Genomic DNA, 13,646 nt, shown 5'->3' with positions numbered 1-13,646 from the left:
AAAATGTTGCCTGCTTCAGTTGACAGACCAGAGAAATGCCTCGTGAGGTTAGGTTTGAGATAGCTGTGCGAAATGATGAATTTAAAAGAATATTTTGAATTCAGTAAAAGTTAAGCTTAATCAGCAGCACCTGTGGCAGCCTTTTAAGTCACTAAATTAACAATGATTTTGGCCCTCCTGTTTTGGCCAAAATTCATAATTGGACTTTTTTTTTTTTGCCGAAATTTGCTGCTTCGCTGCTTTTTCATTTACCATGTACTTTCTTTGTTTAAAATGTTTTGTGAAATAATTTATAAAACAGAGCTGTTAAACAAAGAAAGTAAACTAATGAAGATGGAGAATCTGCTCTCAGGTGCTAGCATGCTTAGTGCTATCAAAATAAAAGCCCTTTTCAAGACACTTAGAAGTAAAACAAATTATAAAACGTCAAATAATATACGTAAATACTTTTTAAAACCTTTTGACATTTTTGCTTTTACATCCTCTAAAAAGGGGAAATCTTTCACTTTCATTGTAAGTGCTGCCATATCGCTGTCGACTGAGCTTAACTTGTACTGAACCCGCAATATTAATTTAACTACAGTTTCATCTATAAACGTAAGAGAGCAACTGTGTCTTAGTGTATTTGGATTCGACACTTGCTTTCTTAAAGAAACACATTATCTGTGACAGCTCACAGGCCAATAGGGTCATGGAAGGGGACAAAATGAAAAAGATTCGGAACAATATCCTGGAGAGGCAGAAACAAGAAAAAAAAAAGAATCTGGTGCATGTCTCACCAGATGATGTATTTTTTCCGCACCCTCACACAGAGACGTGCCTGCCATTGTGTGACTGAGTGACATTCCCCATTCCCAGGATGCCCGTGTACGTGCCGTTTTCCTTTGATGAGGGTGGGGGGAGGCTAGTGGGGAGGGCAGAAAGACTCCCGCCTCCCTCCTTAACCGCTTGACAGTCTGCTCTTGATTAGAGTGATGCTCTTCCCAGCGAGGAGCTCCCGGGCCCTGTCAGGGGAGACGGCTCTTCGGTAATAGCGTCTGACAGACTGAGCGGAGCCGCGCGGGGACTGATACAGATGCTGCTATTCTGAGTGGCATCAGGCTCAAGCCAACATCACCTACTTCGGTAAAATCCCCACACCACTGACTCTCCAGCTGCCAACCCGCCAACCAATCTCATGTCTAGCACATGCCAGCCGAGGGTCTGTGTGTACATGTATGACACATCCTGCATCTAACATGGCCAGGAGGAAAAAAACAGGTGCTGCTGGTATGACTGCAGTTTCAATACCACCAGGCTGACTTTTAACAGGAAACTGGACCTAATTTCACCCTGAAATAACTTCCTTCCTGATTTTAATTGCTTCATTTTTGATATATTGGTGGAAGTTATCTCCTGTGGCAGCTCATGGAGAGAAGCTATTAGGGGTGATAGACGTGAAATAAAGAGGCTGAATGGAAAAATACTCATGTATGGGCGGCCATGAAATGCTGGTCAAAGACTACTGCATCACCCAAGATTATTCAAATGCTCTTCTCCTTTAAAAGTAATTTAAAGGAAAAGGGTGTAATTTCTACATCACTAGTGGCAAACGCAATTGCCAAAATAATTATTTTTTCCAAACATTTTGTCCATCTGGTTAAAAATGACACACTTCATTTTTAAACACATTTCTAAAATGACTCTGAATTCTGACTGGAAAACTGCTACAAAATATTAAAATAGCCAATAAATCCATATAACCGTGACCACACATAAGTTGAATTCTACATTAATTCTACAATAATTTATTAATATTGCTTTAGCTATCATATATGAATTATAAAGGGAATATTAAAAAGGACTGTTTGATTAAATTTCATTGCAAAACAAATATACATCATTATTAAATAAAAGACAATTGTGAAAAATAACATTTGGGTATTTTTAAGTTTGTTCCTTCGTGGAAACACTGCTACAACTGAAATAAACAAAAAAGGACAAAGAAAAAAAATAAACCAATCTTATGTATGTAATTATTTTATTTTATTTTATTTTAGAATTGTGCTAAGAAAATTGTTTACTAAACAATTAATTATACCAAACATTAAGGTAGCAGCCTTTAACACTTAATTGATATAATCTAATAGAATTGCTTCTGCAGTAACACAAAATGGATTAAAAACCAAGAAGCAAGTCCACAAGAGCATATGTGTGATCCATGTCTTTGACCCAGATGGTGTACTATAGATGCCAGATTTTAAAAGAAATATTAAGTTGAGTGATCAAGAGTAAGCTTTTTATTACTTCATTTAAAATCCCCTTCCCTCTAATATGCAAAATGAAAAATGCAAAAATGAAAATTGTGTTGTTAACAAGTCTTAGGTACTCTGACTCATGCTGAAAAACATCCTTTACCTGTAGTAAAATCATTGTATCACAGAGCGGCTTATTGCTTATTCCTCAACACAAACATGAGGATACATTAAAAATTGTAGTTGCAGGCACTCCAAGAACATTTTAGTGCTGCACCTGTACAACATGATTCATGGTCGTAGTCTTGTACGACTCTCTAATGGCACCAGGGAATAAAGCCCCACTTTTAATCTGTCTCCAGCCACAGTGAAATCATGTGACTGGAGGATAAAAGGATCACAAATGCATGGAAATATATGCAAAGAGGTCTGGCTGGAAATGGCTCTTATGATGGGCAGCCGAAGGCCCGCAGGGAAGGCGTCCACCTTCTGCCACTGTCTGCGTGCCCTGCGAGTTCATTCCCAGAGTTCACGCTAAAGGAGAACTGAAGGAGATGCTGTTTTTCACTTGAATGCTGCAACGCTAGATGTCATTTGTTACGTCAGCTGGGCCACATACATCTGAAAATGGCAACACCTCTGTCATCCGAGGTGTATCAACCAGAATCAGAGTGTGTGTGAGAGACGAGTCAAGTAGAGAGTAGATGGCTGGGATAATTGATAAGGAAAAATAAACTGAATCAAGACCACACATGGACAGTCAAGGGACAATGCCATAAACTAGCTTGCAAACAAGCCAAAAAAGCCCTGGCAGTCTGTGGCTAAGCAATAACCCCCCATTAGAATGAATCACGCGAGTAAGCAATGAAAGTGCACATGAATGACTGAGCATCAGAGCATTAGATCAGAGGTGTCATAACACAGTGAGTCATCAGCACGAGCATGACTGAACAAGCAGAATCACAACACGATCCGTTATGACATGGTGGTAGTAGTACATGTCCAGATGAGGACAATCAAAGATTTGCTAGAAAGAGGGCAAAATCTGACAGGGCAGACGTACAGTCTTTAGCTGTATTATCAGATATTTCATGTCTCAACAGCTTTCTTTTTGGATTTGCATTCTTCTTGAAATATATCTTTAATGAACAAGTTTTTCTTCTGGAGCATCAGAGCATTTGAACCTTCTGTAATAGTTGCGTATGAGTCCCACAGTTGTCCTAAGTGTGAAAAGATGGATCTCAAAATAATAGTCATTGTTGGAAAGGGATTAAATACACAAAAGATGCTGGAAAACCAAAGAATTTGTGGAACCTGAAGGATTTTTCTGAAGAACAGTGGGCAGTTTAACTGTTCAGGACAAAAAAGGGGAACATTAATAACTATCACAAAACAAACAAACAAGCAAAAAACAGCTGTGGATCATCCTGGTAACATCGCAGTACTAAGAATCAAGCATATATAAACTTTAGAACGGGGTAATTTTTTATAAATTCAACTATTATTTTCTCTGGTCGACTATATGTAAATGTCTTTTATGTGAAATATCTTATTCAGGTCAGTGATCACTCTTATTTTGGTATGATAATTAACATTTTGCAGATACAGCAAAGTGTATGTAAAATTTTAGCACAACCGTGTGCGTATATGTATATATATGTATAAGTATACTGTGTATATATATATATATATATATATATATATATAGATACACACACACACACACACACACATTTAATCATCCCCATGTAATCTAAACCAGTTTAACTTTCTTTCTTCTGTGGAACATATAAACATTACATTATATTTGGATTTTTTTCCATACACAAAATCAATGGAGTCCAATGTTGTTTTGTCAGTTGACACTTTCAAAAACATTTGAAACATATTTCTAAATATTTTCACAGACGAAATAAAGCCATACAGGCTTGAAACAACATGAGGGTGAGTACATGATGGCAGAATTGTCTTTTTTGTGTGAACAAACAGTTTATTAATGATCTCGGATTTGCCAAATGTGAGACTAAGAGTTCAAAGTTTGGTTGCTCAGCATGACCCTCTAAGCTCCTGCTGGAAGAAAATGTAATTACGCCATTCTGCCAGCAAATGTGAATCTTGCCGTGTGTGTTTGCACAAAATAAATAAATACATATATAAATATATAAAACTTACTGCCTATGAGCAAAGACAATAGATTTAAAACCTCATATTTCCAGGGAGTCATGTGCCAGAAGAGAAAGTGGCATTGAAGCAAATGGAAAAAATAACAGACCTGTTTTCTCCAGGTATTATAGAAAACCCTTAAACGTAAAAAAACTTGAAAACATCCTAAACCAGTTTATGATCGTGTGCTTGTGATTGAGCCTGTGGCAGTTTGGATGAGACCTTGACACCTTGGCTCTACCTCACAATCACTACTGCACATGTCCACATGATACCACATGACGTCATCAGCACAAGTTGACAGCGGCCATTTCTGGGACATTTTAGCTTAATTTTTCTAAAATGGAAGGATATAGAGATGCAATGTCCATCTTTTTTTACAGTCTATGTTCTGAACACAACACAAAATCACTCTAATGATTAAAACTGACCTGTCACCCTGTTCCAGAACTCCTGCTGCTGTGACAGAGACAAGCATCTTTAGTAATCTTATCTATTTTACAGTATATACTCTGATGGAGAAACCTTACCTCACTGCATCAAACTTGTTTCGAAAAACCATTTATGGGATTCATGTTGTGTCCCCAGGTTTCAAAGTTAACTTGTTCAGTGGTCCAAAGACATACTGCAAATTTCATTATATAAACTGAGAGCTATACTGCATACTTCCCAGCAGGTAAAAATCACATAAAAAAAGCTAAATTGATTTTGGGGTTAACCAACCTCTCACAATGCAATAAGGCACTAAAGAAAGTTTTTGCAAGTATTACAAGTACTTACGTAGATGAAATTACTTTCATAGCACTGCTCTCTGTTTCTTCATTCCTCTGGCCATAGGGATAGGCTACTGCATCTGATTAATATTCTCAGCTAGATTCAAATGTCATACTTTTCACATTTTTTGAACTTCAACATGCTTATTCAAAATGTATGGATCTAATAAAAACAGAAAATATTAAATAAACAAATCAAGAAAAAGAGAGTTGGAGCTGCCATAAACAACTGGAAAGATAACTAACTTTCCATGTTTAAAGATTTCAATCAAAACAGATCAAATACCACATACTATAAACCTTACACTACTGTTCAAAAGTTTAGGGTCTGTACATTTAAAAAAAATAAAAAAATTCTGAAAAAAAAAAAGATTTCTGAAGCCTCATGTGACACTGAATCAGTAAAAATACAATACAATAAAAATAAAAATATTTCAAAATATTACTGCTTTTGCTATATTTGTGATCAATTAAATGCAGGCTTGATAAGCATCTTCTTCCACACACAAAACTTACAGACCTCAAACTTTTGAACTGTGGTGTACTGTATATACAATTTCTATTTTGCTAAATCATTAAAAAATGTCAGAAAATTATTATCATACACACACAAATCCATACAGCTTCCCTTTGGCTGCTTTGTTTAGTGAATTATAATTCAGCATAGAATGATAAAGCAGATTAAGTGTAAAAGTGGTCCTTCTCCCTAAAAGAATGGGAGGTTTCTCTCTTCTGAGTGATACATACAGTACAGACACACTTGAACGTGATATTATGTTAAGTCCCCCGCAACTGCGTTTTTGTGAACCATGCAGAAAGGGGTAAATTCAACCAAACATAAGGAATACCTAAAAAATCATTAAAGAACCAATCTTAAATAAACATCACAGTATGAATAATGTGCCAGGCGCCTCTGAGAGCTGGTGTGAGGTGAATAAACATCCCTAAATGAACATCAGAGCTGAATAACCTCTATTCATCGGCAGATCAAACCTTCTTCCTCTTTTCAGCAGCACTACCTCCCTGACTGTAGACTTTCTTTGGGCTTCATACCCGTCACAAGCCTCTAGACGACCCTTCTTTGATGAATTATTTCACTTAATGGAATAAAGACATCAACCATTATTAGGTTTAAGCTAGCTGACGCCAGAGTTTCACTTGCACACATGTGGCACACAGTCCAGGATGCCTAAATCAAGCTGATCCTATTCTCGCCGATGGCATTAGTGCCTCACTTTAAAACAAATTAAAACAATGTGAGCCAGTGAGGCCAGGCACAGAATGGGATTTGTCCTAAAAAAAACTTAGTGCTATCATGAGTATGAATCCTATTTGGAAAAAAAAAAAAGGGGAGGGGAGGGGGAAAATCAGGTAATGCTATTTATCTCGCCAAAGAAACTAATGTTCCTTCGCAAGCTGGGATAAAAATAACAGACTCATTGAGTGCCTATGTGCTCAGTGCCTTGGAGGGACTCTAATGCATTTTCATTTAGACCAAGCTCAGATGTTATTAGAACCGACTCTCTCCATCTTCATTTCACTGTGATCTCAAGGCCAAAGCAGACAAAGTGGGCCATTCTAGTAGTCCTCTTAAAAATCCTTTAGACAGAAAACAGCGAAAGGCAGATATACTGAAGCATAGTTGAAATCACTGTTATCATGGCATCAAAGTCTTGCATCTAATTTGTGTATTAGACGCATATTTGTTTCTACCTCATAAAGGCCATTGGTTTTAAAATTGTAAAAAAAACTGTAAAAAGATCTGGGAGGATTCAGACATAATTTTTAATTAAATTAGATTGCACAATTATTCTGTATCCAGTTGCTGGTTTTGATCAAAGTAGGGTTTCAGCAAGTGCTGTAGCTGCTCAATGAATGAAACACAGCATCAATATTTAAATACAGCAAAGAGTCTATTTTTCAGATACAGAAAAATAGAATCACTCACTCACAAAAATAAAAAAGCAGATTCAGGTCTTTTAACAGCAGGGTTTGTTTTATAAAATATGGTCCTGCTCTGATGTTTCCATATTCAAAACAATCTAAAGATCTGAAGTTAAATAGTGAAAGTTGGTCAAAATCTTCAGTGAACCCGATCATAGGACTGTGCAGTATGACGATTTATACCACGTGACGCACGGCTATGAATGACAACTGACTGCATCCAATATTTCTAGATTCTTCTATAGTGTGATGTATAATCGAATGAATAGATTACTGAAAAAAACAAAACAGAAAAAACATCTGCCCATTGGACAACCTTATTGCTTTGCCCACACACAGTTATACACATCATCAGAGAAGAGATGTCATTGTGAAGGGAAGCATATGTTAATATGTTTAAAGGGATGGTTGACTGGTTTTGTTCTAGGCTTGATTGTGTTTATGGGATGCAGTCTAACATGAGTTCATGCTTCGTTTTTTAAAAAACGATTTTATTTTTCTCATTATACTCATTATTTTTCACATAATTTACCTTTATTCTTCACCGCTCTGTGCTTTCTCTGATAAACGCGCTGATCATTTCCTGCTTTTATGAAGCCCCTCCCTCAGAAATACGCTATGGACTCTGACTGGTTAGCTAGTCCAGTGTGTTGTGATTGGCTAAACCGCATCTGGTGCGCGTCTAATTGTCCCGCCCCTCACCTCAGCGGCATGTGCTCCGGTTGTATTGTAAACAATGGCAACGTCTATTTCGCTTATCAATTTGAGCCCGATTGAGACGCAGATGATATTAGTGAAGAGGATCATGCAGAACCTGTGCAAGCGCAGCTTTTAATGGTATGCTTGTTTGTTGTTGTCTCATACTTTTAGATATGCTGTTATTTGTAAATGCTACTGCTTCTGTTAGATTTTAATATACAGTACGGCAACTGCACACGCTTCCATGTATAACGCTTCTCATAGCTATGTGAAAATAAGTGTATAAATGGAACAGAGCTGAGCTGATGATCTGAATGAGAGAGAGAGAGAGAGAGAGAAAGATGCAGAGCGTGTGCAGAGCACGGGATGCGAGGAACATTATTAAGAACCGCTGCTTTAGAACATTGATTTTGAAACTTGTGAATCCATTAGAATCACTAGAAGACAGAATCGTGATTCATATATGAATAGATTTTTACGTGCACCTCTAGTTTTCTCTTCCTCTTCTCTAAAGCAGCGCAGCATGGCCTCACCCCCTTCGTTGCGTGTTCCCGGGAGCAGGGTTTATCAGGGTTTGTGACATCACGAACCCCGGAAAGTAACTCGTTGTAGTCCCTACCAGCTGTTTTTGTAGGCATTAAACTGCCATAATTTTAAAAGACGATATCTCCGTTTGCATTGAACTTTCAACTTCGTAACTTTGCAGATATTGTTTATGCTCAAACAGCAACATTACACACAAACTAACGTTAAAAAAGTGAAATCGCAATCAACCACCCCTTTAATTAAAGACTATGGGGGCATGTGTTCAAAAAATATATCATAAAATGATGATCACGGACAAATCATTAATAATAAACACTGCAACATAAGTTAAGAAAATCAGAAATATCTATTTTGATTTCATGCTGACTGAGACTGCTTTACATTATTTCGAATGAGGGCAACAAAGAAACATGGGAGTCCCAAAGAAATCAAGAAGAAGAGGTACTGCTTTGTGTGGCTCATCCAGTCAGAACTATACATTTATTATTATTAGTTTTATAGTTTTGAGTGTTTCTATTTTACATGAAGTGAAATGTTGAAATGAAAGATAGGTCTTGGAAAATTATGAAGAGCCTTATATTTTGGTCTGCGCCCAAGTCCCAAGTCCCAAATACAAAAACAAAAACAAAAAAAGTAATTTTGTGAAGTATTTAATTTACCGAATTGTCCAATAATAGGGATTATCAAATGGTTTTGTATTGCATCAACCATCAGGTACTGATGTAACCTGTAACCTTGATTAGCAATGCTGGTTCATAAGGGAAGTGTTCTTACCTTGAAGTTGCATATACATGTTATTATGTCCCCAATTCTGAGACACTCGCCATCAAACTTGCAAGTGTTGGTGTCACAAAGGAAGAGATCTGTGTCCCGGTCATCATCCCCTGCAACAACAAGAGCCAAAAAACATAATGAATTTCAGCATAAACACAGAAGTCTCAAGACACAACCAGCACAAGCAGGATAATGTTTTTTTTAAACACTTCGGATAAAACAAATTCAGCAGAACTAATGGAACAAACACATGATCCAGCAGGCAGGCTGGCAGGGCCTCTGAAGGGTTCATCAAGTTCTCACCTACCTTCTCACCTCCTCTCCAAGACCATATTTTGCTCTTGAGACATTTTCTTATTGGGAATAAAACAAGTGCTCATGGAGGAATAATGATTCAGCACATGGTGAACTTCTTGGAATCACCGCATGAGAACCTTATTCAGCTTTCAAAATAAGCTGAGTACAGGCTCTGATAAATATTCCTATTTTGCTGAGGAGCCGGACAAACTCAGAAAAATCACACTTCATCAAAAATCAAGAGCTTGCAGACAGTTTAAGTCCACAAGGATTCCTTAAGATGATTACAATTAAGATGACTTGTTTCCAAAAACAGGCCACCGCTGAGTCAAAACCTCATTTTACTATTCAGCGTACAAAAGCTGACTGCTGTACATTTAACAATTATTCTTCCAAAATAATGAGTTTACCCATTAGGCACTACATCATTCATCCCTTATCTTATACCTTTTATAATTATGCAAGAAATAAGCAACTCTATCATTTGCTTAATATTATACAAATGACACAAACTTTACACAAAGAATAATATCTCATGTTACATTCCATATTACCCGCATATATTTCGACTCAAAGCGCCATATATCATCATAATAAGACTACACGACACAAAACAGTGGGTCTGCTCATGTGTCCTGGGATTTTTGCTGTCAAAGCAAATAAGCTTCTCGCAAGTGCTACACAGTATTTTTACCCTGTGTTATCCGGTGAGGCCCGGAAGCTAGAATGAACCAGAGCATTGCTCATTGTAACGACAACACCAGAGGACATGGAGCTACTTTAGGCCCATGCTAAAGGGCCACATACAGCGCAGAAATATGTCTTACATAACCTTGTGGCTTATTTGTATTTCAGCTAAAAATTATCAATGGACCTTAAAAGCTACAGGGGGGCAAAAAAAAAAAAAACAGTAGTCTTGCGGGACAGTTGTAATATTCACATTGTGATCCTCAGTTCTGGAGACCTTGAGAAATTATGCTGGCTCTTGGTTTGTGCATAAATCCCTCGTGTAAAATTAGTAGCTGTTCACGCTTTGCAGCAGGAATATTTCATTAAAATTCATCTTGTTCACAATCTGTTCTTAAGGAGCTGTGATAAACTGACATTCAATCAATTCAGCCTAAAGCAACAAATGCTAGTCAGAGTATTTGCCAAAGCTAATTAGTCAAAACCATTGTCAATCCCTTGGCTTACTGATAAAATAAGAATGCATGCCTTAAGTTAAGTCTAATACTTCTTACACAAATAATTTTCCTTGCATTCATTCTTCCCATATTTTGAGGCAGCATCAGTAGAAGTCCTAGCTCACTTTGTGCCTTAAAGGCATAGTTCACAAAAAAAAAATTGTGATCCTTTACTCACACTTATGTTGTTAATGTATGACTTACTTTCTTCTGTGGAACACAAAAGAAGATATTCTGAAGAATGTTTTTGTACAAACATCCTTAGACCCCAATGACTTTCACTGTATATAGACTAAAAACACTGAGAAATGGAATTCTTCTTTTTACCAACAACGATTATTTAAAATCCACTTGGCTCACAAATCTAATGTGACACATTGCTCTTTGGTTAGAGCGGGCATGATGCATCTGCTTGCATTATTGATGCAAGCACTCCCTCTGCGAAGGCATACAGATGCAAAGCATTTTGTCACACCTCTACTGCTTGGCTGCCCTTTCATAGCTGTGTCATAATACAGTTTGACCTCGCGACACAGGTAGATGCATTTGAGTGCATGTCTGAAACGTGCAGTATTGAACAAGGCACTTGGCAACAGGAGCAGGAGGGGGAAATTATATAATGGATCAGAGAGGAACATGGATATCTGAGTCACAGGAGCTTTTCTCTCACCAGACACAAAATCCCTCTATTCAGTCTAATTAATCTGAAGAAGTGGCACCCTGTAGTGACACTGAAAAAACACATTCCATTAAAAAAACAACACATGAGGTGCCACCATTTCAGAAACTGTAAGATAAACACCAACCGACCTTGAAAAGATATATTCTAACACACACACACACACACACACACACACACACACAGAGAGGTATTCCTATCATTATGGTGACATTCTATAGGCATAATGGTTTTTCTACTCATAAACCGTATTTTCTATCCCCTTACTCTAACCCTACCCCAAGACAATACATTATTCAACAGTCAGGACCAGTGTTTACCAACCTTTTTTATCTCCCGAACCTTCACAGCCACACAAGTAATTTCAATTACCCTTTCATCAACAACAAACCAGAAATGTGTTCCCTTTACCACATATTGTAGTTTATATTATTATTATTATTATACAAAACTGGTTTCACACAAAATAAGGTCTCAGTGTTTTTGTCCATACAATGTAAGTTGTTTTGGACCCCACTGACATTCATTGTATGGACAGTTATCTTTTTATGTTCCACAAAAGAAGTAGTCATAGCAGTTTTGGAATTATTATTATTTAGTTTTTTTAGGTGGTGAACTACGTATCCCTTACGTAACCCTTAAGAAACTTCTGATGTACTCGTTGAGGTCCACATTCTCCTGGTCTAGACCATCAAATAAAGTTCAAAGCCATATAAGGTTAGGACAGGAAAGCAAAAACAGAGATTGAGGAAAGTTATCAGGTCACGCTAGAGGAAATGAGTTCTGGAAACAGGCAGCGGCATCCTTGCAATTTTATTACGGTAATTTCTTCATCAAGGACACTGAAAGCCCTCTAAATGCTTAACAAGATTTTAAACTTAACCAAAACATCAGTCAGATAATTCGATTAACTGTAAATACGCTTTTAGAAGTCTGTTAAAAATGCTTTTTGAGCAGGGCTGAGTTACCATGAGCGGAAAGGAATTTTGTTCTGCTCTCTTTAAAGTCTCTCTGGTAGGACAATCTTTCAGTAGCTGTCTACATGGAGAGATACGATCTGTTTTCCTTTTCTTTGTGAAGAAAGCACTGTATGTGTATGGACAACAAGGGAGTAAAAAAAAAAAACATCCTGAAAATTTCAATAAGAATTCCTCAAAGTCATTCCTTGAAGTCACAAAGCAATGATTAGAGCAGCCAAACAGGAAATTACATCTTTCATCCTAAGATGCTCTACTATCTGACGGCCCACAAAAACAAGTTAAAGCAAACTCTTCCTGAATCCAAAATAGACTTTCTCTAAGTACGAACACAGTTCAGTTTAAACACAGGACTCTTATGAACTTCAAGGTATGTGTATATGAAAAAGTGATGTGCAAACAGTCTGCACGGCCATAAATAAGATAACAGTTGATGCATAACTATCCACAACAATGATTTGCAGAGTCGATTCTTTTGGAGCTGTCACTAGCCAGGCAAACACTATATTTCACCTCCCAACAAACATCCTTATACTGACATCAAAACATACTGGAACACATTACATTTAGTACAAAACATAATACAGATGTAAAGGAAGGTTATAGAATTTATTGTATTCCTGAAGCATTAAACAAATACTAGAATCCTCTTTCAAAAATAAGATTCAAATTAAAGGTGCACTGAAAAACGCTTCTGACCACAGTGTCATACCGAGTCCCAAAACACTTGCTGCCAATCAGCAGTAAGGGGCGTGTCTAGTGATGATAGGGAGAAGAGAGTGCTCAGTGAGAGCACAGGATGGATATTAGCAGATCGAGAGATGGCAGATAATAAAAAATAAAACGGGAAATTTCAGAGGAACAAAACATTAAAAAGAAGGGTAGGACCCACATAAATATTGGAGCAGCTTTCCAGTGGTGGAGAGGACTCAAGGAGTTGGAAGGCCTGGAATCAGATGCCGAGGTTGCTTTGTTTCTTCTTGATAGGTGAGTTACGTTGATTTTGCTTTGTTTCACACAACTAATCTGTGTTGGCTTTTGCTTGAATACGCTTAGCTGGCAGGCATAGCAGATTCCGCCATCTCTGCTGCCAGGGTTGTGTACGTACATGTGGGGCGGAGTTATCAAAATAGGGGTGAGGTCCTGTTGGGCTATGGGCGTGTGTGTTTTGGTGCTTTCAAATATCAACATAACTTGGCAAAATTTGCTTAGCGCACCTTTAAATATAGAATTCTTTAATATTTTAAAATACAATTTAAAGGATATGTCTAATATATGTGCCACTAACATTACAAAATAAATAAATAAATAATAAAAATAAAAATGATTTCAATATTTTCTTCATCTGCCAATGGTCACAAAAACAGATAGTCTTG

General features: G+C 37.3%; 1 protein-coding gene across 1 annotated transcript in view; it reads right to left on the bottom strand.

Annotated features, from left to right (window-relative positions):
* Positions 1-13,646, bottom strand: part of LOC107601062 (tomoregulin-2-like) — a 61,609-nt gene that overhangs the window by 42,066 nt on the left and 5,897 nt on the right. The window contains exon 2 of the mRNA XM_016293074.1: positions 9,134-9,243. Within this exon, the coding sequence (XP_016148560.1) occupies positions 9,134-9,243 (110 nt within the window). The remainder of the gene's footprint in view (positions 1-9,133; positions 9,244-13,646) is intronic.

The sequence above is a fragment of the Sinocyclocheilus grahami genome, unplaced genomic scaffold (assembly GCF_001515645.1).
Source record: "Sinocyclocheilus grahami isolate Dianchi unplaced genomic scaffold, SAMN03320097.WGS_v1.1 scaffold298.1, whole genome shotgun sequence".
Lineage (NCBI taxonomy): Eukaryota > Metazoa > Chordata > Actinopteri > Cypriniformes > Cyprinidae > Sinocyclocheilus > Sinocyclocheilus grahami.
This window is presented reverse-complemented; position numbering and strand designations above follow the sequence as displayed.